Raw genomic sequence first — 26,934 nt, forward strand, 5'->3', positions numbered from 1 at the left:
TACAGTTATGACTACTCCAGCAAGACAATTAAAAGATTTTTTTTAAAAAAATATTACTTTTCAAAAATTTAGTTAAGGGCACCGTTTTCAGCATCATCTGGGAGCGCAACAATATCTTCCACCGGCACTGATTAGCAGTACTCCTTGCCGTGTTTAAGTGCTGTTAAACAATATATGAAAGTTGGCTAGATTTTTCTTTCTTTCAATTAATAATTTGAAGTTTTTGAAATCCATTAATGAATTCTTATTTTTAACTCTTTTTAAGTTAACCACTGAAGTGCAGTACAATGAATCGCTAACTTGCAAAGGTTTCACTTTAAATGCATAATTTACAAGATTTTACTAATTGAAATTACAAATAGCCATTGTATAAACTGTTTTGACACTCAATAGAAACAAATAATAATGTACATCTTAATTATACCCTGTACTTACATAAAGATCAATTTATACATTTGCTTGTATAACTTTTTTTGCAAGCAATAAATATGAAATAAAAACATTAACTAGCATAAAAAAATTAGCTAGACGAAATATGGCACTTTGAAATTCATGGCCAAAAAATAATAAAACTAAGTTCAAATTAGTACAACAATTAAGTGAGTTTTAACAAGAAATTGTGTGACAATTCAGCATGAATCAACATATGCCATGAGCAAATATGATGAGATGAAAGTCTATATATCTTACAAAGCAGTTTTGCCTCTCAAAAACCATACAATAGTACATTTTTATTTAAATACACAATATCAAACGTAAATAGGAACTAAATTGAACATTTTTGGTTTTAAAAAAAAAAAAAAAACTTATTTTAATCTTTGATGCTCAAAATCATTTTAGTGAATGATTTTTCTCCTAAATTCAAAGAAACAGAACATTATTTAGGGAAAATATGAAAAACTTTTAGCATTTTTATTTACATTGTAACAAAAAATACTCAATGATCAATGCAATAACCCTTTTCAACCTTCATTTCCTTATATAATATTTGTACTTATCTGCATAGCTCGGTTGTTGATAACAATATTGATGATAGGTGATAACATTTAACTGGAAAAGCCAGTTATCTTAAGAAAAAATCTGGTATTGATGTTAATACAACTTCTCTTACAACAAATGGAAAATTAATTAAATTTTTTTCAATACATATTCCGGTTAAAAATCACATTTTTCACTTAATGATCACAGAAAGGAGTGTCTACCTAGATAATAGTTATACACATTAAATTTTTAGTAGATATTAACTGTTATTTTTACTAAATCAAACTAAAAGTTTGTTGTAAATCACTGATGATCTTATCAGTATAAATCTTTATCTTATCATGTAAAGACAGTTCAAAAGACACTTGCCAAATATTTTGTACCCTCTAAGAACAAAGACGCGATCAAAATTTAAAGAGGCAAATAGTCTGCATCAGTGCTTTAACAGACTTTTAAAAAAGGTTAGTTTTTAACTTTAATGTAAAATAAGCAAAAATAAATTGATTGATTTGATAATAAGATGTTAGCAAATGACATTAAATAAATTAAGTACGGGAATACTAAATTGGTTCAAATGGAAGAGTTTAAATAAGTATTTAAAGGTATACAGTAAATACTGTGGATAATTTCAATATAAATACATAGTTTGTACAATGGACACTATATATGATGAACATTAAAAAATAATTATGAAAAACGATTTTGATGATAAAATAAAAAAATTTATGAAGACAGTTCTTAAAAAATTTGCAGAGGAATGAAAATAATTATGTTATAAGAGTAAGAGTAAAGCAGACATCAGTATATTTTAGAGGTACATAGCATCAGCATTGATCATGTTATCACATATGATTGAACATTGTTATGAATAGTGCAGAGAAAACTTTTTAAAGAGATATATAAATATATAATAAGGGGATTTGATTTCAATGCATCCCACAAAGAAAATGTAAAAAAACTGCAAAAATAGCTGGTACCCGATAAGCTGGACATGAGGGCCCAATTGTACACATATTTTTGTACTCAATCACCCATACAATTGCACTTTTACAAATTGTTCAAGTATAGAACTAAAAAAGAAAAGTAATATTATTCTAATACTACTAGAAGCAAAAATCATCTACTCCTTAAAATTATTAACTAGTTATTAAAGAAGAAATATTGTCTCCCTATATTTTCTGCACATATTTTTCTTCTCTTTTTGTTATTCTGAGCATGTTTATTATAACTAGATCAAGGGCATTAAAATAAAATTCTTAATAATGCAAATCAGTCTAGTTTTATACTCCTTGTTCTTAAAAGGACTCCATCCCTTTTTGCAAACTTGTTTCATGGGAAAGTACTTTTTTTTTAAGAAAAATAATAAATAAGTACTTTGATAAAAATAAGTAATTTAAAGAATAATAAATAAGCAGTTTATTTATGAAATAATTAGTTTTAATTCTACCCGAAATGACTTGCATGTTACGATTATTGTGTTTTGACCTAAGTTATGGTCTACCTTTTCAAATTGACAACTCATTCATCAATACTTCATAATAGTTCAAATATGGTTGCACAATGAAGTAATGAGTTGAATTGAAATAATAATAGATTGTAACACTTCACTAGGATTTTTTTAAAGCCAAAACAGAATTACTATGTCTACAATAGCTGAGCAATATCTTTTCTAACTCTTTACAGCTAACACTGCTATTGTTAAAATCACCTCAAACCCATTCATTTACAACTTTATATACATTTTACAATTAAACAAGTAAACATATAGGGGTAATGAATTTGAGTTTTGCAGTGTTGAATGTAAAATGCAGTATGTAAAATGTAAGCTTACCAAAATTATTACTAGGATAGTTTTGCTTATTAAATAAATAAAAAATAAAGGTGAGAAACGCCTGAAATGCTTACTTATGATTAAGCGTTTATGAAAAGCTCAGAAACTATCCTCCTTAACCAAGAAATTAATAAGTTTCAATGTTAGTAGCACTAACAAAATTGAAATAGACCTTGAGTTTTGAAAATTTATAGTATAATGTTTTTATGCAAAAAAGATGTTTAGATGCATCAAACATTTCTGGCAACATCAATATTAAAAAATTTTCAGTTTTTTTTCTTCACTATCTTAAAAATGCTATTTTTGAAAAAAAATCCTTAATGAATGAATGAAATTGAGATTTTTAATGAAAGGCTATCTCACATGAATTTTGATATCGATTATAGGTGTATTCAATAAGGTTCAGACATAGTCAAACTTTATTTTATATGTTCTTTTCCAGATGGTGCACAAGCAAACAGTAGAATGAAAACGGAAATATATCGCTAAGGGCGTAGTAATGTGAGTAATAATAGTCCATACCCAAAAACCATAAAACTGGAGCTGTATTGGATTTGAATCAGACCTTTGTGCTTGCAAAGTATTCATGCTCCAAGTGGCAATATTGCAAACTAAAAGAAAGGTAACCAATTCTCGCCCAGGCATACGCCGCACCTGATCTGTAGTTGTAGCTGAGCAATGAAATGCATCCAATATGAAAATAGTTTGCAATGTTGCTTGAGTTATACAAGCTAAGGAAGTAACCAGAACAAGCAATGTATTCTGGTCGGTGGTGAAATAACTCCCAATAATACTGAACATAGTAAAAAGATATAACCCACTTTGGGAAACAATTAAGAGTATACGATCTAGTTCTGTGTCCAGTTGTGCGCTATATTTTAATTCTCGAGTTTGTAGCAAGGCTATACACACAGCTACTGAAGTTAAAAGATACAAACCAAGCTCAGTAACTTTAGCTTCCATTATAGCAAACATTTTATAATCAGATTTATTTATGAAGACAAAAAATAAAATAATACTTATGATTGAAAGCACAAGAACTAAAATGCCAGAAAATAGTCCTTTGTTTGATTTTGTGCAATAAACTTGATTATATTGTCGCTGCAGTGCACTGTAAGATGAATGGTGACTTGCAGTCATGTTGCTTTTGGTAGATTTTTGCTGCTTCCCAATGTTTTTCCACATGATGTATAAAATTGCTGAACATATTAAACTATACTGAATTGTACAAGGAAACAAAAAGTGACTTGCTTCTTGCACAAGCTCTCCCATTATATTAGATCGTCTGCACTCGAGGATAACTGAAGCAATATCTTCACGAACTGAACGATTTCCTCTGGTACTGTTTGAAACCTCTTCAAATACATAGTCGGTAAAATTTTCTTCATTCGCAACTGTAAATGATAAAAAAATATTTTTAAAATCAATAAAGTATATTTGAAAAAAAGATCAGAATAAGTAAATACAATAAAAAAGAACTTAAGTAAGATCAGAATGAGTAAATAATTAAATACATAGGCATTTCATACCTTCTGCAATCATATTTAGTGGAACTGAAAATGTCAGTGGTAATGTAAAATTGACATTGATTACATTTAAAATTCCATGTTTAGTCTCCTGTACAAGAACATGCAACCAAATACAAAGGTTAGTCGCAACCATATGCATTAATCCAAATCTTGCAAGACTCTTGTATTTTCGAATACAAACCTAGAAAAATTATAAAACAGTTATACATTTAAGTTATATAATTAGTATATATTGGTTATAAACCTTCTATTATAATGTAATTTTATTACAATACAATTACATAATACTTCTAAACTTTCTCCACTGAACTAAGAATAAGAAAAGTTAATAAACATCAAGATATTATAGTTTGTGTTTGGTGAGTGATTTCTTTACTCAATTTTCATTGATACCTTTTATAATTCATCATATAAATTAAAATGATAAATCTGAAGCAGACTTTGTTTGCTTAAAAATAACTGTGCCATAACTCATTATATATTCCCAACATGCATTTATAACATAATCAATACAAAACCTTTATATTAATGATTCTTAAAAAGTTATAAATTTGTGATTTTTATTTGATATGTACATAAATATGGTTTATAATTTAATTATAAACAGAGTATGAATTGGAAGCCATAAGTCTATGGTATTTGATTAATGATATTTGTTAAAATAAGTGTTTTCAAATACAATTTACATTTTATAAAATAATATAATCTTAAAAAAAATAAAATTATTAAAAAACTATTTTGACATTTTTATGACAATACTGTTACAATTGACAAAAATTTATATGAAAGATCTTCTTTCTATGTTAATGGCCATAAATCAATGCTAGTGAACTTCGACCTTTCATCAAAGTTTTTTGAAAAAATAAGGACCTTCTAAATTTTAAAAATGTATAACTTTGCAAATTTAGATAATACTAAAGAGACCATGAAAAAAAAAAATTTACTATGTAGAAAATTGTTTAAAAAAATTAATTTTTTTTTAACATAAAAACATTTTTTAAACAATTAAAGAATGTTAAACAATTAATTAAAGAAAGTAAGAATGAAAAGGACTTTAAGGAATTGAAGAGTTTGATGTTTATTTTTATTAAAAATGGCATATTCAGTGCAGACAAGCAAATTGCCAATGTCTTGAAAGTGTATATTTGCCAATACAAAATTAACACATACCTCTGAATTCAAAAAGATAAAATACATTTGAATGAATGTAAAAGCCATTCTAGTAAGTGGACTGATTCCATACAGCACGTTATAGCAACTGGATCCAGGTTGTAACTCTAAAAATTGACCAAATTCTAGCCCAGAATATATCATACTCGCAATACCAAATGCTACACAAAGAAAAAAAATACTTAGGTTACCATCTATAATACCATAATAATCTACAAATTAATTGTGTGATCAGAAAAATATTAGTAATGAAATATGAAATTTTCATATAGACAATGCTTGATAGATCACCACTTGTCATTCAGATCAAAATAGACATAATAATGTTCAGCCACTATATTGAAAGAAAAAAAAATTGAAATATTTTTTTCATAACTTATAAATGCTGGACTAATTTTGACACACCATGCCATATTCAAACAAATTAGGAAACTGAGAAAATGATTCATAAATAATGTAGCCTGTTTTTTTTTTTTTAAGCTAAAATTGTATTTATTATCCTATATTTCTTTTTACCACTTCAAATACCCTTTACTGATTACTTTAAAAGGATATGAAGAGAATTTGCTGAGGAATTTTAAAACGTTTTTATAAAATCCTTTTATAAAGATGCCTAAGTAATTCAAGAGTCACTTAGCATATTTGCATTTAAATTTTAATACTAACTCTAGAAATATAGTGAGAATCTCATATAAGGATTTTTTTTTTCTTTTCAATGAAGGCAGAACTTTTCAAAGGAACTTAGTTTAGGAAAATAATTTTGAAGGGGCCAGAATCTATTCTGACCATCTTTCCTGGCATTACCCCTTAATATAGTCTTTATTTGATGTTGACTAATTTTCCCAATTGAAGAAATAACATACTTCCAAGAATTGCATTTATAAATGCAATGTCAAAGTAATATTCTCGAAGAGTTGTCCCAAAATGAATAATTTCATGCTTTAAATTGATTTTAAAATTAATTTTTAAAAAATATAGCTGACATTAACGAAATTATGTAAACAGCATAGCCTATATTAAGGCTTCCATATTTCGATAATTTTTTATGAAGCCCCAGAAATGGTTAAGATTTTAAATTCATTAAAGTCAAAAAGGAACTTTATAAATAAAATTTTCGATTAAAAAGAAATAGTGTTTCAAATTAATGCAAGTGGGATAAAAGAATTGCTTTAAAAATTAGCTTAAAAGTGCTGTGGTTTCTTCAACTTTTTTAGGAACTGTTCTGAAAATGCATCATAAGTTATAAGTTTAAGTTGAAGAATTATGTTTTACATTGACATAAATTAACAATAAAATTTATGCACAGAATATTATGGATTATGGAAAAATTATGGATTTTAATTTTCAACATAATTTTATGCCATTTAATATTAACGTAAATATCATTAAAAGATACAATTTTATTTTATCAAGAAGTTAAAAATATATGTATACTTACCAACAGCTCCTAATCTCAAGTAAAAGTGTTTCGATTCCTTATTTTCTGACAGTTTATTCATTTTCGATGTTTGATTTAGACTTTTAAGGCTGTTGGGATTGCTGTTGGTTTCTTCAACTGATTGAGATATTGAATTCGAAGATATTGTTATGGAACTGAAGCAAAACAGAGACTTTATTTTGCAACATCTTTCACTATGTAGAGTGAAACAGTACATGAAAATTAAGAAAGCGATGCTCCCTCCATATAAATACAAGTAAAATCCCTGAAAATAAATAAACTTATTTTAGATCATTTTGCAAGTCATTTTCAGTTCATTTTGCATGACATTGGACAGTTTACAGAGAAATAGAGAAATTAAAAAAAAATGGCATCTCAGTTACAATATCTAAATTTCTAGATGTTTCTCATGCAAAAAGTTAAAGAATAACAATTTAAATTTATTAATAAGTGACAGTGTATAAGGAAAAGTAATATCCTATACAACTTTGGCATATATATATTTTTTTATATAAGTTTCTTGACTTTTGCATGATTTACATACAAATAATTTTTTATTATCTAACCAAAAAATTATTTGATTTTGAAAAAAAAATCAATTTTAAAGCAATCTAAAACAAATCGACCCAATTTTAGAATACTTTTCAAAAAAAATTTTTTTTTAAAAAACTGCTTGCTATGTAATTTAATAATTAACTTCTTAAGTTCTAAATTATTGCTTGTATTGTTAGTTATTTTCCATTCTAATAAAATGAAGCCTTTATATTTATGTTCTAGAATATAATTTTTTTAAAAAATAATCTGTAGTAAAAAGTTTATTAAAAATAAAAGATGATAAAAGTGGAATAAAAAAAATTAAAATTCATGACAAGAAGAGACTCTTAGCATAACAAATAAGAATATAGTATTTTACCTGTTAAGATGCCAATACTTATTTTTTCCTTTAGGATTTTAAGCATATGTCTCAGTTATGAATTAAATGATGCTTTGATAGTTTTCAAAGTAATATTTCTCTTAAAAATTACCAAATAAAGTAATTGTTATTATTATTACTAGAGCCCGGATTTTGATGACCTAAAAAATCTCAACTAATGCCCTTAAAAAGGGCAAAAAATGCCCTTAAAAATGCAAAAATTGCGCAAAAAATGCCTTAAATAAAGTAAAAATAGTGAATTAAAAAAATGTTTTGCTCTTTAAAATTATTATGAGTCATTTAAAAAATATAAAGCAATGCAATACTTGTTCTACGTTCATTAAAGTTTGAAAAATATGTTTTATATCCTAAAATGACAAAAAAAGGAAAATATATTGACACCAAAATATTTTTCTTTTGTAGAGAAACTTTGAGGGATATAACAACTCCCATCTCATAATATTACTAAATATCAGAATTACCTTGGATTATTAATTATTTTTTTGATAATTTGAAATGTAAACGAGCGTCTCTTATCTGAAAGTAAATTTTCATTCCTGCAGAAGCTTCTTTCAACGTCTACTGATGTTATAGGTGTGTACTTGAAAAAGACAGTCTCACTTACTGACAATTCTTCTTCAATTTGAAAAGATTTTGCTTCACCTGTTAATATCCTATAGATTTTCTTCATTGTTTGGAAGCCAGTGTAATAATGAAAATTGATAAAAAATAATAAAAATTGGAAAAAATTAACCGAAAACTTTAAAAAATGCATTAAAAATGCAAAATACGCCCCAAAATTTAAAGAAAAATGCCCTATAAATCTAAAAAAATGCTCTAAAAGACAAAAAATGTCCAAAAATGCAAAAAATGCAAAAAAATGCAAATGTCATCAAAATCCGGGCCTTAATTATTACTATGAGGCTTTTTCTGAAGAAACATTCTGTGATAAATAGGAATCCTAAAGTCCTACAAGCGATAGTCAAAAAACCTTATGGCTTCATTGTTCCCTTTAAAAAATGTTCCATAGTTTGACAATAAATTTCTTAATCCAAAACATTTAACAGTGCTTTTTATTTACACATATTTTATTCACACCGTTTTTACTTTCTTACATGAATACAGATTTAGAAATTAAACTAACCTCATAGTAGGTGACTGGGATTCTTTTGGATATAACTTCGGCAACGGGAAAACAAATACCCATGACAATAAGAAGTTTGGCATAAATTCCACTTAACATGAGCAGGAAAGAGTCACTATAAAAAAAATCAAAATTATTGCTTTTCATGAGAAACAGAAACAGTTAAAAATAATACTATGAAAAATTTTTATGTTAAAGTGCAAAACATTTTTAATACTAAGAAAGATACAGCGAATAAGACCAGCAACATTTGGGTAAAAATTTTAAGAAGCAAATAACAGAACAGCATTAACAGAATTGTTTTAGAGGATTTAAAATTCTTATTACGAAGGAGCTATAAATGCATGGATTTAATCTGAAATTTATATCTATAATCGGGGGTACAAAAGCCTGGCCATCCAAAGACCCTAAATTTGTTAAAGCTTCTGCAGGATCTAAAAAATTTAAGGGAATTAAATAATAATTAATAACTCTTAATAAGTAAAATAGGACCCAAAAGAAGTAAATCTTTTTTAAACAGTATTTTGGTTTACTTAATTTACAAATCAAAATGATATTTTGAGAATATATACCGCCTCTGCCTAAATGAGTTGCATTAGCCATCAGCCACTGCATCATAATGCATACTATCAGAAAAATATTAAAGAAATAAATGCATAAACAAAGATTATCACCTTGTATACTTTCTAGATCCGTGTTGAACTAGAATATATTTTGTAAAGCCAACTGGTCCTATACTGGAATCACCAGAGTTGTGTTGTGCTACAGGAGGATAACAGTTGCCAGGATCAGGTATTCTGTGATTGATAATCACTTTCTGAATCTCTGTCACCAGTGGAGACACTCCTATTGATTACAAAAATTGTCATGAATTTCTTATAAATATTATTTTCTACAACAAGGACTAATCTTTTAAAACTTTTTACTATAACAATAAACAGTACTAAGACAAATCTCAGTAATTTTTATATTTATCAATAACAGTAGAGGGAAAAAAACAGGTTGTTTTGTAAAGACCACCCATAATTATTTTTAAAATTCCTATTAAAAATGAAAAAAAAAAAAGTACACGTTGGAGGTCTCAAATTAATATTTAAAAAAGGAAAAAACAAAAATGCATCAAACTCTGACAAATCACAGTTCAGGAAGGCACACATAATTAACACAAAACAGGCATGATTGGAGGTTTAAAATTTAAGGTGTTTCTAATAGTCTATCAATTATTTTCTGTCCCTTCCCACAATCAAACCAGCCTTGTTTTTTTTTTTAATTTGCTTTTCTGCACTGTAATTTGTCTTATATCAATAGCGTTTTTGTTTTTTCCTGGTAAATAATTTGTTTTCATTTTTGATAGGCAACTTAAGAATACATATTAATTTCTGTCTTTACAGAACACCTAGTATAATGATAAAATAGTTACCCTTTAAAATAAATTTAAAATTGGACACTACATACCAATGAATTTGACCTCTCAATTTCAAAAATTTTGACCACTAAAGGTATTTTTCTGGATTTTCTTAATTATTTTAAGTCAAGTATATAAGTTTGTCATTTTAAATGCCCAGTTTTAGTGAAAAAGTTTTAAAAATTTGATATAGTAAATTTAAAAAAATGAATTTAAAATAAAATTTCAAATAGGTGTCCTAGCTAAACTACTGGGATCATTTTCCCTAGATTGTGACTGTTTTTCATATTTTAAGGGTCTATAATCAAAATTCCTCAACAAATAATAATAATAATAATATTTAAATATTTCTTCTATTTTTTTTTTTTTAAATATTTCTCAGGTTTCATATTTAATTTTTTAAGGTTCTTTTGTCTACTAAATAAAGCCGTTATTCTATTATTCCATTTTTAAAATTTTTGCTAGTCATAAACAGTTATTCATAACTCTAAGAGCTCTTTATGCTAATAAAAATGGTGCAAAATTCCAATTCCTTCTCCATGAATACACTGTTTAAGTTAATAAAAATATGAAAATGTTGGATATTTCAAATTAATTTTAATGATTTTCATTTGGTTGAAAAAAATCATGTTAAATTGGAAGCTTATAAAATAAGGTTAATCAGTATTAAAATATTTGTCTGCTTTTAAATCCATTAAGATTCAATTAGATAATATTTTATATAATTTTGCACAAAATTAAATTTTTACTTGGAGTTTAAGGCATTTAATTTGTGGCCTTTAAATTTTCCTTGATGAAAGAGCATGAAATTACCCATAACACTTTGGTTCAACTTAATAGTTTTAAATTTATTACCTGATTAAATGATATTTTGGGAAATAGAAAAATAATGAAAATTCCTATAAAAAAAAGTGTATCCAGAGAAATATATTAAAGAAGCAAATTGTAAAAAAAAATAATAATAATAACAACAATAATAATAATAATAATAAAATTAAATTTTTACTTTAAAATACTTTGAACAAGTTTTTCTAAATTTTTCATCATACCATCAATTTAATACTAAAAATTCATGCTTACCGGTGAACATTTTTAATTTATTAATGTCTATGAATAACATAATGAATAGTTTAAAATATCTTATGAATTCTTTTCAAATTCCATTAATAATTGTTGAAAATTAGGGAATAATTATTACTCAAATTATTTTATGAAAATTATTTTAAAAAATGGTAGTTTTAGAGTTTGTTATATTATAATAGGTAGAGAAGGACAATCTGTCACAAAAATGATCCTTTTAATTTTAAACAAAGTAGCACATACTTTGCCAGGATCATAAGTCAAAATTTATAACACCAGTTAAATTTATTTTCATTATTGTACACTTTTAGTATTTTAAACTTCTTTTGGTACAAATTTATGCGACTTATACTTACTAATAAGTAATATGAAGTGCAGTTTGTTTCAGTTCATATGTTCTAAGAATTGGACTTTGGAATGTCAGATCCTTGTCATGATCAGCACAGCCTCCCTTGCATATTAAAATAATTACTCTTTGTAAATTATATAATTTGAAGAGTCCATAAGCATTTGCTTCAATAATGAGAAAAGAAAGTATGGCCAAAATTACATGAATATGGTAAATTAAATCATGATCTCTCTGAAAACACCAAAAAGCTCACTAATTTTTACCAAAGAGCTTTGATACTGATTTTAATAAAATTAACAGCAAAATATGGTTTTATGATAAAATGTAGTAATTTTGTTATGATAGCTTAGAACATTGCATTAAACCCATTTATTCGTCTAAATTTGCTTTCCAGTTTTGCATTTTGTACTATAGATAAATTATAATTTTGAAAGTCAGAATTTCCATCAAACCATTACCATATGAAAGGAAAAATTACCAAATGAATGGCTCATATACCATACCATACCATATATTTCGGTTTTATTAAATTATTTTTACTTATTTCTTTTAACCAGAAATTACTATAGAATAGGGTAATTTTACCATAATTTATACCATATAGAAACCACTAATTACCTTGTTTTTTCATCAGGTTTTCTTGTTCAGGATTCTTCATTTGATTCGAATTAAATGCTGTTCCATTTTCTTCAATTTTCACTTCTGCTTCAACTAATGTTTGTGATTCTCCTGATTCTGGCGGATCCATGCTTTCCCACCTAAAAATAATACCATGAATTAAACATGTTATTCCAGTAAGTGACAATAAACATTCTTTTTTCTCTATATATATGTAGTAGGACGATACGCTCTCTGCTGGCTACCGCTCACCGACCTCTTCAACTTCCTCTGCTTACGTAGCTCGTTTCAGATTGCTTTGCGTCTGAAACTACCATGGAAATACAAAAATGCAAACGTGGAAAAATATTTCTAAAGTTGTGCATGCATTTTTATTAAATTTATATTAAACTAACTAGTTAAAAACTATTTACCGGTGTTGGGACTATTCGCGAAAATTCGTCGCTAGAAAACTAACTACAAAGAAAAAAAAATCTACAAAACGAACTTTATTGACTCTCAAAACATGCGACGGACTTGAGCAGATTGAAATAATTAAATTATTATTTTAACCAAACCAGGAAAATTATTATTTTAACCAATCACACACCTTCTGAGAGGATATAAAGGTGAAAAGTTCTTAATCATGAACAGTTACAGCAAAAAAAGGAGACTTTAGAGGATTCTCCAATTAAATTTCTAAAAAGGACAGAAAGAAATTAAAAAGTATCGTTCCTTTTGTTGATTTTTCTTTCACATAATTTTCACACTTAATTTTCACCTATTCCAGATTTAAGCGCCCTTTATCTCCCCCTGATCACCCGCTCATAAAAAATATTTCGACAAACTTTTTGGTTATAAGAGTGTGAGGGAGGGGGTTCAGGAAGATCTCGTACAAAGAATCCTCCGAACCTTGTTGAAAGAGCTTCGCACCTGTCTTATCGTACTTTTTTAGACAAAATTGTGACTTTTTACTTTTTTAAAAGTTTGTTTCGAATATGAAAAGGAAAACATGGAAGATGGAAAATGTAGAAAATAAGTAAAATAACTCCGAATAAAAAACATTCGTTTTAATGATTTTTCTAACAATTTAAGGGGTTATATCTCTCAAAATTCCCCATATTGCTTCAAATATTCGTACTTTAAAGCTCTTTAAACAATCGAAATTTAACGGTTAAAATAATCATTTCCCTCCCTTGATGAGACGCCAAAACTTCAGCAAGAAAGTTTGGAAGTTTCACTGTACTAGGCGTTCGTGACCTCTCCATTTCCACTCGCTTTTAGCCAAAATTGTGACTAAATATTTATATTATTTAAAAGTACTAAGAAATGAAAAGATTGAAGCTGGAATACGTAGAAAATAAATTAAAAATTTGCGGAAAAAAAGGGGAAAAGCAATAATTTTGAACTACTTTTGTTTGCAATTGAGGGGGCTATTCCCTCCAAAAAACACCCTCCTAGCTGAAATTTAATGGTTAATTAAGTCATCATTTATTCAACCTCTGAATCAAACTCATGGCCATAAAATTGTCAAGAAGTTAATAAAACTAGAGCGGGGGAGGCGTTTCCAGAAAACGGTGGGAGAAACTGGAGTCATTTTCAAGTCATTTTACCTTTATATTCATGTCATATTCGTGTCATTTTACATGAGAATCAGCTGAAGTAGTGTCGTCATGGTTCGATTTTTTTATTTTTTTTATTTTACTTTATTTTATTTATTTTTTCTGAAGCTTAGTTTAATTGAAAATTCATTCAATTGCGCATCATCGAAAGGTCTTGCGTTGAACTAAACATGACCAAACTTTTCCTTTGCAAAATTTATGCTCAAAATATAGAAGACGTTTATAAAAATTTTAAAAATATCACAAAAATGAGTTCTGCTTCTTTAAATTTTAGCCCCTGGCGAAGCACTAAGTTACTTGGGGGCCTAAAGCTGCAGACCCTACCTGAGATAATGGTTTTAATAATACGTTCGCGTTAAAATGTCTAAAATATTTCTCTAGCCTAAACATTGGGCTATGAGGCAAATATTAGTGACTGACTATTATTATGTTGCAAGTTAAGGAAAAAACCATTATTTCTCTAGAGAGAGCCTGTTTTCAACAAAAAGCATACCAAGTCAAAGACTGGATCCCAGCGCTAATGCGTATTAACGTAAGCGACGTTACGTTCTTAACTCTTGAAATGACGTTGTGCAGTAACCTCCAAAATAATACTAAAACCTAACCTGCTCTATATACCCATGTTTGAAATCGAAAACAAAAATGAAAAGAAATTTGTGTTTAATTATGAAATTGGAGGATTGTATCATATTTAAATTTGTATAAGTATTATTTTTTAATTTTTCTGAAAAAGATCTAAAATTAAATTAAATTAGATCTTCGTTTTTTAGCTGTGGACAAACTGTATGGTTGTGAATTATATTGATGCCAAAAGAGGAAAAAAATAGATATAGAAATAAGTAAAATTTTAATTATTTAAGGAAAATAATTGTTAACTTTTATATATAATTTTAAATGCATATTTTGAAATTGATGCATTATCATTGAATTATGAAAATCATTAAATTATTTACGATGTTAAAAAAGTAATTATAGATAATAGTAAATTATATATTTTATGCGAATTCCACATTTCGAAAAATTCTAAATAAAAATAATGCATAAAAATTTAACTTACCATTAAATTATTTATATTCTCAAATCACACCTGGATTATTAGCGAAGCTAATATATAATCCAAAAGCATGAAGCACTTATATGTTTATTTTATTTTCTCTTTTGAGTCTAAGCATTTATTAAATGTATTTTTACTCTGTCTGGTTTACCGAAACGATATGAATAAACTTTTTGGCATACTTGATCTAAGTAATATTCGTAATAACAATTTAAACGGTAATAAGCGAAAAACAATTCTAAACATCAATAATTAACAAATGAAAGTTATTAATGATAACCATTAATAAACATCCAATAAAAATGAGTTCTAAAAACTATAACAATTTATTGACGTTACTTTTTGACTGCTGTAAGAATAAAAAATATTTATTGCAAACGATTTTCTTCAACAACAAAATAATGGTAGAAACAAACATTTAACTTATAAATATGATATGAGAAACGGAATCAATGAGCGTCTTTAAAGTGTGACGTCACGTATCCAAACAACAAGAAGTGAAAGCTACGTTTCCCATAGTTATAAATTGATCTACTTTTAATTTTATGTTAAAAATGAATTATCACATTTATAAAAAGAAGTTACATAGTAAGAAAAGTTTAATGACTCCAATAGCACAATTTTTTTTTCAAGTGATGAAAGTGTTTTTTTCACAGAAAAAAAAAATCTTTTAATACAGATAATTTCGAAATTTTTCAAATAGCTTCGAATGTTTCCGACAATATTTATTAATTTAAAAATTCGAAATTTTCGAAATTTTATACCTTTTTCGAAATTTTATACCTGAAAAGCTGCTTGACTGATTTTGTTCAAATTCATTTTTTTCTTTTTTTTTAAATTACATAGTTTAAAATGATGTAAAAACTTATATACCTTAGAATTCAAATTTTTTCAACTAATATCAAATAAAATAATAAACAATAAATTTTTGAAATTTATTTTCAACATGGAATTAATTATTTCGGACAAACGAATTTAATAATTGTGAGTTAAAAGCTTTATATTCACTTTAAAAGTTTCCGTAACATGGCGAATTACGCAAAAAGTGAAATTAAAATCAGAAGATTAAATTAAAATCAAAAGGTTAAATTTCCGACCGGTCAATTCTTCTGGCTTAACTATCGGGATCATATTTTCCAGCTTGCGGCTACCTCCAATTTAAGGGTCAAAAAGCTAAATCGTCGAAAATAAGGTATATTTATTCAAAGTACATATTTTTGCTTGATTCTGTAACCCAATTATTTATTAGCACTAATTAGTTAGTATATTAAGGAGCAACTCTTTATATTGGCACTTAGTTCGTGAAAATTCGATCATTGGAACATCAAAGTAATTCAGATCTTTTTTTTTTTTTATCCTAAACTCTACTTTTTTTTCCAAAATGCTAATGAATATTCTATAATTAAAAAAGTAAGTTAAAGTCTTCATCTTAATCCATCCTCACATAACCTCGATTTTTCTCAGAACTTCCAGAGCTTCTCGTAATTCAATACTCACAGGATGTCGCACAGAGTTGAAGGGGAAGAGAATACTTTAATGGAAGTTCTCGGAAATGGATAAAGTAACATCCATGTCTTTTTCTATGTTTTTGAAAGAAAAAAAATTATTATTGTCCCTGAAATGGGAAGAAAAGAGATTAAGTCGATTTTATTTCAATGCCACTCTTCATGCTCATATTTCCTTGCCATAAAGTATAACTCACTTTTATTATTCTTTTTTTTTCTAACTTATCTTTAATTAGGCCTTTCTTTTTTTACTAAGAAATATTTTTCCATCCTTTTTATTTGAATATATTTTGGTAAAACTAAGCATTACATTTTTTATAAAAAATTTTAGGACGCCACTGGTAAATAAGTCAAACAGTTTAAAAAAAATAATAATCATGAAAAACTCAAAGGACACCGCGAATTCTCATGGAAAAGTGATCCACATATACTTTTACTTGTATATACTTTTATATATACTTTTATTTGCTCTCTTTCTTTTTTTTTCTTCTTCTTTTTTTTAACATTGATCTTCTGAATTTTTGAATGATTTCCAAAAAATTGAAAATGAATAGAATAGAAATTGAATAGAAATTTAAAATGTTTTAGAAGATGGAAGAATTGAACCACGCACGATGGGAAATAAAACAAACTGATTTTGTTTTATTAGGAATGGAAAATTCTTAGAGGACATAAATTTAAGAAATGAATGGATTTTAAGCAATAATGACAAGAATTTGAAATACAAACTAAATATCATTTTTGTTCAAGTTTTTCAATGATTTTCAAAAAGCGGCATTTTTTAGGAAATTTAACAATAAAAATTTAAAATATTTTAAAAAAATGAATTGAACAATTGATCAATGAATTGCATAAGGATGGGAAAAGAGTTCAACTGTCCCAAGTACTCTCTAGGAAACATCCAATCGGCGATTAAGGTAAAATCTTTCAAAATTACCAAAATCTTGTAAATTTGACTTCTTCAAACAGCAAAAATGTATCCGAAAATAATTTTAAACTTACAGCAACTGAAATTTTGTAACTTTGACTACTTCAAACAGCAAAAATGTATCCGAAAATAATTTCAAACTTACAGCAACTGAATTAGAAATGAGTCATTTTATGATTCATTGTAAATTATAAAATAATTATTCAGCAAGAAGAAAATCAATTGACTCTTAAGCCATTTTCTTCCCCAATAAATTTAAAATAACAATGGAGATAACAATGGCTCCTCTACATGTTACAACCGGCAAAAAATTATACTGTTAAAAAATTTCAAGCAAATAAATTAAAGCAAATAAATTAAAGCAAGAAGTTAAAAAATTAAAACAAGATTCTCGCAATTCTATAGCTGTAAGTTACATTATAAGTATATACATTAAGCTGTAAGTTATATACATTATAGCTGTAAGTATATTTGCAAAAACTTAATATCTATTAATATTACTTTTCTATAAAATTGAATATATATGAGTATGCGTTTTTTTCTCCTTTTTTCAGGGGCGTCTAATCAAAGAGTTTGTCTTATGTATCCACTCACCTTTGCATACTACTGCTGAGATCGTTAAAAGTATGGAAAGCAAACTTTAAATTTTTTTAAATCACACTTTTTTAGCTTCACTTTACTTTAAAAAAGTTTAATTATTTATATTTTAATAAAAGATAACTCCATTTAATCTCAATATGTATTTTTAGTAGTTATTTAGCAGTACAGTACCTGTTCTAAACAATAATCAATGTTATGAAGCGAAATTTTTTGCTATCTAAAGAAGAAAAAAATTATTCGATTTTTTTCAAAAGAAAAATGTTTAACACAAGAGGACAAAAATAATACATCCTACATTTATTTCGCTAGCAATAACAAATTAAAAATATGGCAATAACAAGTGGGTAGTAAATTAATAAACAAATTAAAAATATGGTAGAAAATGGTAATGAACAATTTTTTCTCTGTTAAAAAAATTATTTACTTATTTAAACTATTTCAGCCGAGTATTAAAAGAAAAACTGCTTGTATAACAACAATAATTTCAGTATACTACCTTTCTCTGTTAAAATGCAAGTTATGCTTTGAAAAGTTACTTTACTGACTTCTCTAACGTGAAAATCTATTCTCGTTTTTTCAAATATAATTAACTTGTTATGGAGGGCAAATGTACTTGCATCTTTTTTGCCGTAATTTAGATTTATGAAAGTTAAAGAATCGCTAAAATCCAAAAATACGCATCCAATCCTTTTCCTATATTAAAAAGTAGAAGAAAGAAAAACACATGGCTAGTAAAGAAACTGCGTACATTTTTAATCCATAGTAAGCATTTTACATTTTCATCATTGTTCAATTTAAATTAGCAAATGCGTCTTTTTTCTTCCTTTTTTGTATTCATATTCAAGTTGGAAGTAGTTCGATCATTTTTAATTATAATAAGTTTTAATTGAATCTATAATTTTCCTAGTAAATACGAAATCAAACATTGAGAAAAAGAGGACTGCAATTATTTCTGTTTCCCATCGCAGGCGGTCCGATTGATATCGCTTCTTCAAACAAATCTCTAACATTAAATTGATTAAATTTTGCTAGAAAAGGTGCATGACATAGCAAATGACACAAAATAAGTAACCACAGAACTTTTAGAAAACAATAACTATTGATTTCAAAAGAAAATTGCACGTTTAAAGGCTCTCATTTACTTAAAAACTTCTTAAATTTAATACCGCCATGTGAAAAGGAAAAACCCAGTCTATAATTATGAGAACACTATTGAAAGCGGAAATGGTATTCTTTCTCTTCGTTCACCTTTTTTCCCCATTATTTTTAAAAGTGTCTTTTTCTTTTCGTTACTTTTTCGTTTTAAAATAGTGGATACTAAAGAACATATACCGGGACGAGTTTGGTAAAAAAAATCAGAGAAGCTGAGAATAGAAATCTAAAAGTGTTATGTACAAGACACATTTGAAATGATTGAAAACACGCCTTAAATTGAAGCAAGTAAAAATTGTGTGTAGGAAGCGTATATCATAGAACATTATCAACGTTTTAATAAAAAATATCAGAATCGCTTAATCATATTGTTTTAATGCGCATTTTTTTTTTAATTACGAGAATATGAATCTCGATGTGCATAGTTTTAAATCGTGTTAATACGAATCGCAATGTGGGATATTTAAATCACGTGAATATGAATTGTGATGTGTCATTTAAAATCGAGTGAATACAGATAGCGATGTTCGATTTTAATTCGCGTGAGCACAATACACAATATGTAATTCTATCGCTTTTTTTAGTTAATCGTTTAAATGTAATTTTAATCAGCGTTTGCATAAGTTATGCTTGCAATTGATAATAAAAAGGTTACAAAATGAATATTTTTTTCGGGAATTCGAAAAAACGGAACTTCCTTTGAAAATGAGGATTTTTTCTTTCTATTAAATTGGAAGAAAAAAAAGAGGAAAAACTCACGCCATAAGGGAAGGGGTCGAACTAAGTTAGTCTTACGCCATTGGTAAAATAGGTAAAATGGGGCTAATACAGATTTCATATCTAAGGATTTTTTTTTTTTTTAAATACATTACTTTTTGACATTTATAAAAATTACTTCTCTAATAAAACAATGTCTCATATTAATGAAGATTTGCTTATTTTTTACTAGTAAGCACATTGTTGCAGAATGGATTCACTGTTTCAAGATGCATACTAATTTAATTATAAAAGAAGAGAGAGAATTTGGTTTAAATTAGTTTCCCTCCAAAGTCTATATTAAATTGATAAATATCAGTAATTCAAGATAAAAAGTAACAATTATGCTCACATTAATGTAGTTTTTTATGAACTTTTACACCATTATATTCAAAATGATACTTAGGTATCATCCCACCATTAGATCTTAACAGGAAAAACAGAAGTGGTGATCGTCATCTCCTTCTCGCTTTAAATCAGCTACTGGGTTAAAAGAATCCAAAAATCACTTAAACTATTAAATAAATTAAGAATAAAAGAAATTATAAATAAAACTTTGGTTATGAATCTTGGTTGAAATGAGAAATCATCAATAATTATTAAGCTTAATAATTAGGATAATAATTTAAGCCTCCGATTTCAAAGACAACTGAATCCATTTTCAGAAATTTTCTAGAAGATAAAGAAATAATTTCTCATTTTCATAAAATAAAGTGTAATTTTAATAATTGTAGAATTTCGACAAAATTGTTTATGGAAATGACCGAAACCCATTATACCAAGATAATTCTCACTGTCAAAACATTTTTTATGTTAAGTTATAGATATATATTATTTTGGAACATATTAGGAAGTTGTGAATCAAGAATTTTGATTTATTTTCTTTAATATTTATAAATTAAAAAATTGGAAAAAATATTTTTATGAGTTTTTCCAGGATTCGGTTCAAGATTGAACTATTATTAAATATGTAATATTTCATACTAGTAATTTCAAATTTTATATTAGTAAAACTTCAACATATTTCGTAGTAGGAAATTTTAAAATACAGTTCAAGACAGGCCATTGTCTAGTTTCAACCTATAGCAAGAAGATACACACGCAATTCAATTCAAAACTTTCTAAATAATTTGTACGAGAATAAAAATGTTTTATAACACAAACGTACTAATGGTTTTTCCATATGATTCTCATATTGATGTACTTCCAAGTTTCAACAAGTAATCAAATTAGTCTTGATTTTTTAAAATCACGTACTGAGTAGTGATTCATTAGATTTCGGGAGCGTTTTTGTTTTTCCTCGCTTAAATATTAATTAGCTACTTTTAAACAATTTCTCATAAGCTATCGTGACCAAGAATTCTTACACCAATTCTTCTTTCCTTTCAAAAAGAGAGAGAGAGGTTTTTTCATCAAAACCTTTCCCACTGACCGATCATATCTCCGTAACAAAATAAGGAATCAGGAAAAAATACCAAAATAAAATTTTTTTGCAAAACAAATAAGTAGATTCAAATTTATTCAAAATATTTGTAAGTGGCTCTTATTTGGAGAGCTCTTTTTGACGATTGAACACCTGATGAAGAGATTGATCACCTGATGTTACAGTCAGAGTGCCCTAAAGATGATGCTATCAATGATTTAATTTTAGAGTTAAAAATTAAATTAGAAAAAAAAGTTTTTTTCGAAAAAACTAAGCATCTCTAACAAACAAACCTCTCATTTTTTAAAGTAAACTAGTTTTTGTGATATAAAATTAAATGCAAACTTAAACAAAAAGCATAATTGCTTATTTATTTAAAATTGTTCCATCATTCATAATTGGAAAATTTGTTTTTACACATAATAATATCAGTAGGGGTCATTTTTATTGACAATAAATTTTATTCATCAATTCGGTTTTAATGAAACCGACACAAGTGACTTTTCCGCACCAAGAAAATGACTCAGAGTAAAATTAAAATCGCTTGCGAAAATCATATACCTTCGATTTCAATAACATTTTGAAGTTAATTGAAGTAACCCCTAAGAACGACCAACTTCCAGTGACGACCATTTTACTGTGGTCACTCCCGAGAGGTTTCACTGAATATTCTGTTTAAAACTAAGGCTGTGAAATCACTCCTACCAAAATGGGAGAGTGCCCGTTTGCTACGTAAAAAAAGGGGGCATTTTTCCTACATGGAGAAAAAAAATCTGGTAAAATTACGGTGCTGTATAGTAGTAACATACAACAAAAAAAAACATAATTTCGGTTAATACAACCAAAATAAACGGTTTTTAAACAATTCATTCGGTAATTTTTCCATTCATATGATAACGATTTATCGGAAATTCTGGTTTTCAAAAGTATGGACCTTTTTACCACACATTTAGTAAAAAATACATAACTGAATTATAAATTTAACCGAATAAATGATTTTTATGTCATGCTCTAAGATGTCATGATAAAATCACCAAATTTTACCTCATATACAAGGGCGGCGCCAGTAGGGGGTCAGAGGGGCAATTGCCCCCCCCCCTATCGGGCATTGTTTGCCCCCTATCGGGATGAACTTAAATGTCATCGGGAAACCACTACCGTCTTGAAAAGAAATATAATTACATTCTTAAAAAAATCTAGCTTTTTATTTATTTATTATTATTATTATTATTTATTTTTTTTGAAAATAGAAATAAATTAAAAACTTAAAGACGAAAATGTGTTCTTTTTACTTGCACTTTAACACCAACTTCCTGTTCACTTTTCCTCAGAAAAATCTGAGGGACAAGTCTTTTATTTGTGTCCATATGGAAAGTTATTCATCACCCCTGGGTCATTCTCACAAAAAGGGGATTTTAAGTCCCTTAGTAATAAATATCAGGAAATACAGCAGATTACTTAATATTTTTCCTCATCATTTTTCCTAAAGTTCTAACTAACCAATCATATGCATTTCTGCTAAATGTATTTAATATTTCATTCTTATTTTTTAATAAACATAACTTCAAAATCCCATCCGTGGACGTCCCTACGTCTGTGACACAAAATAATTTTTAATGGCTGTTAAACAATTTAAATGTTATTTTAATGATTTTTGTAGTTTTAACTAGTTAAATGCTTATAGTAACTTTTCATTTAATACTTTTTTTAAAAAAATTTATTTTTATAAAATAAATGATTAGTAAACTTTGTCCATCAAAAATAAATCTCCCTCCATGGACAATTAATATAGTTCGGTAAATATACTATAAAGGGCAGCATATGCGAAATCCCTATAAGACAGCTGGGGGGAAAGATAACCATTCTTTTTTCTAATGTTAACTATCAGTTGTTTTTGTTCTCTTTGTTGTCAGTTTTGAATTGTTGTGTTCAACTGGGGTTTGGCAAAGTTCTCAATGTATACTCCGTGGACATCATAAAGAAGGTAAGAGAAAATTATTTTATTTTTGATAGATAAATTTTAGATTGCAAAAATAGTATATTTAATAAAAAGAACTGCGCCATTTTTGTAACTTTAAAATCAAAAATCAGTAAAATTCAAGAACTAGTTTTTGTCTCCTCCGTGGACTTCCCCTCCGTTGACATAACAAATCCACGGAGCAGAAGACACAGGCAATGGAAGAGACGATGTGTTAGATAACCATAATACAATTTTAATAAGTAAAAAACTATTTTCTTTTAATTGATATTTTTCAAAATGGAACAAATGTGTTAATTTGTTTGTATTTTTAAAGAAAATCAATTAAGTTTAACTTTTTCTTATTGGAGAAGTAAATATTGGCAATTTTTCTAAATAATTTCTGTGATGTTTAACCTTTTTTTTCTCTTCAAATTTTAAGAAAAATATGGCAAAACAGAAATGTAAAAAAAGAAAGCAATCAAATGTTCAAATGCAAAAGAGAAGGGAACAGAAAAAAACTTAGTATGAGACAAGCTAGACAGAAATTAAAAGAAAACCCTATATTGTTTGAAGAAAGTAAAAAAAAAGAGAGAGAGAGAGAGCGTTACCACCAAAGAAAAGCCTGTGGGAAAATTATAGGTGTTCAAGAAATGAATGAACGTGAAATAAGAAAAATAAGAAAAGTTTGGGAAAAAAAGCAAGACAATATCGTAGACAAAGAAAACGTTCGGAAGAATCTAAAGGATTAATCATAGATACAACTCCGAGCTCATCTTCTCTATTGAATAATAGTAACATTATTAAAGAAAATAATTCTGGAGTTTTAAGAGGGAAAAAAACAGTAAAAAAAAAAACCCGCTGTGAATTAAAGAAGATGATAGAAGAATTAGAAGAGAAAAACAAGAAACTAAATACTAGACTTGAAAGACATAAAAAAATTAAGCAAATTTCAGAAAAGTAACGAAAAGAAAAATGAATCACCAAGAAGGAAAATCATTTGTGAAATGATTAGTTAAGATAGAAGAATCAAATTTAATGTGTTTAGAAAATTGTTATTTGCTGACGTTATTGACAGACAAATTCAATCTAACTTTAAAAGCCGAAAATCTCATAAAGTTGAAAAGACAATATTACAAGTATTGACTGGTAAAATTATTATCGGTACAAAGTATCGGTTATTGAATCAGGTAAAAAAAATTAAATCAAGCAAAATGCTTACTAAATGCCATAATGAAACTTCAAAATAATTTTTAATGGCTGTTAAACAATTTAAATTTTATTTTAATGGTTCTTGCAGTTTTACCTAGTTAAATGTTTATAGTAACTTTTTATTTAATATTTAAAAAAAAAAAATTTTTTTTATAAAATAATTGACTAGTAATCTTTGTCCATCAAAAATGAAATCTTCTCCATGGACAATTAATATAGTTCGGTAAAGATGCAATAAAGGGCAGAATACGCGAAATCCCTATAAGACAGCTGCTGGGAAAGGTAACCATTCTATTTTCTAATGTTAACAATCAGTTGTTTTTGTTCTCTTTGGTGTCAGTTTTGGATTGTTGTGTTCAAAAGGGGTTTGGCAAAGTTCTCATCTTATACTCCGTGGACATCATAAAGAAGGTAAGAGAAATTTATTTTATTTTTGATAGATGAATTTCAAATTGCGAAAATAGTGTATTTAATAAAAAGAACTGCTCCGTTCTTGTAACTTTAAAATCAAAAATCAGAAAAACTTAAGAACTAGTTTTTATCTCCTCCGTGGACATAACAAGTCCACGGAAGAGAAGACACAGTCAATGGAAGAGACAATGTGTTAGATAACCATAATAGAATTTTAATAATTAAAAAACTATTTTCTTTTAATTGATATTTTTTAAAATGGAACAAATGTGTTAATTTGTTTTTATTTTTAAAGAAAATCAATTAAGTTTAACTTTTTCTTGTCGGAGATGTAAATATTGACAATTTTTCTAAATAATTTCTCTGATGTTTAACATTTTTCTTCTCTTCAAATTTTAGGAAAAAACTGGCAAAACCAAAATATAAAAAAAGAAGGCAATCAAATGTTCAAATGCAAAAGAGAAGGGAACAGAAAAAACTTAGTATGAGACAAGCTAGACAGAAATTAAAAGAAAACCCTATATTGTTTGAAGAAAGTAAAAAGAAAAAAAGGAGCAAGAAACTTTAAAATCTGCATCAGAAAAAGATTTAACAGAAAAATTGTGATTAAATGTACTTAAATTTCTAGAAATTGATAGAGCAAGCCGTTTGTGCCCAGGGAAAAAAGAAACAATTGCAAGAAGAAAAGAGAAAAACAAAAGCGTTATTTGGATGACAATATGTTTAACTTGCATAAAATGTTCATAAAAGAGTACCCTCAACGCTCAACTTTCATGTGGAGTCTGAATTTTTATTTCAATAGTCTTTACATTTTAATTTATTAATATTCAGTAACAGTTACTTAAAAAATTGTACACCTAGGTTAAAAATGGATGTTTCCTTTCATAGCAGCATGATTAATCGGAAGTAGTTCTATCTCTAATAATGAAATATTTTATTATTTACTTATTAATGTTAAACTCATATCAGTTGTACCCAATAATTAATGAATTAGTCATCATTGACATTTTATAACATAAAATGTCTCCTTCGTTGACAATTACATCTCCTCCGTGGACAAGACAGAATTTAAAATATTTCAAATCTTGTAAAAAATAAAATAGAAAACTTGACCATTATTATAAAGACATATAACAAAAATAAATAAAGGCATTTATGTAATTTTTATCACTTTTTTAATTACTTTAATTTGAGAAAAATTTTTAATCTATTTATACCTTTTCAGTGAGAATGACCCCCCCTGAGAGATAGGGGAAGACAAGAAGACTGTCCTAACTCCAACCCCATCATACTCACGTTACCACACTCTTTGAGACTGAGACTATAATACTTTCTCCGCATTCAATAAAGAAAAGTATTTTGCTAAACGACACACCGTTTAATGTAAAGAATTCGATTTTTAAATTATTGGGAAGTAGTGAAGAACTAAGTTTGTTCTGTCAATCTTTTTTCTTTATTTGCTCTTAAATAGTGTATATATTTATATATGCTAATAAATTCAATTATAATTGCTCATATATGAGTTAAAATATTAAAATAGACTTGTAATAAATAACTACCAAGTTGCCTTATGAACTACAATAAAGACAACCTCAATCATTCTGTAGTTAAAATGAGCGTGATATTCCATTAGAAATAGATTTTCTATAATCATGTGAAAAAACAATTTTTTTTAATATAATTGAGAAAAATAGGATTAACAAAATGAACATACAAATCAGGATTGTAATCTCTGCTCTCGTCGGAAAAGTTCATCTTCCTGTCGACAAAAATAAGAATTTATTCTATTCCGCCGAATTTTATTTATTTATTTGTTTGTTTTTTGTATTATTATAGAAACTGCTTTCTCCAAAATTGCGAGATGGAGGAATGGCAAA

The 26,934-nt window shown here is 27.2% G+C and overlaps 1 protein-coding gene across 1 annotated transcript in view; it reads right to left on the bottom strand.

Moving 5' to 3' along the window:
* Positions 1-2,168: 2,168 nt before the first annotated feature.
* The window catches only part of LOC107451030 (proton channel OtopLc), a 34,809-nt gene continuing 10,043 nt past the window's right edge, over positions 2,169-26,934 (bottom strand). Inside the window, exons 2-8 of the mRNA XM_016066997.5 lie at positions 12,459-12,598; positions 9,681-9,852; positions 9,007-9,121; positions 6,950-7,214; positions 5,512-5,672; positions 4,342-4,522; positions 2,169-4,206 (exon numbers count right to left, since the gene is read on the bottom strand). Coding sequence (XP_015922483.1) covers positions 3,215-4,206; positions 4,342-4,522; positions 5,512-5,672; positions 6,950-7,214; positions 9,007-9,121; positions 9,681-9,852; positions 12,459-12,598 — 2,026 coding nt within the window. The 3' untranslated portion in view covers positions 2,169-3,214. The remainder of the gene's footprint in view (positions 4,207-4,341; positions 4,523-5,511; positions 5,673-6,949; positions 7,215-9,006; positions 9,122-9,680; positions 9,853-12,458; positions 12,599-26,934) is intronic.

Source organism: Parasteatoda tepidariorum, chromosome 11 (genome assembly GCF_982258835.1).
Source record: "Parasteatoda tepidariorum strain Cologne lab strain chromosome 11, Ptep-v5.0, whole genome shotgun sequence".
NCBI lineage: Eukaryota > Metazoa > Arthropoda > Arachnida > Araneae > Theridiidae > Parasteatoda > Parasteatoda tepidariorum.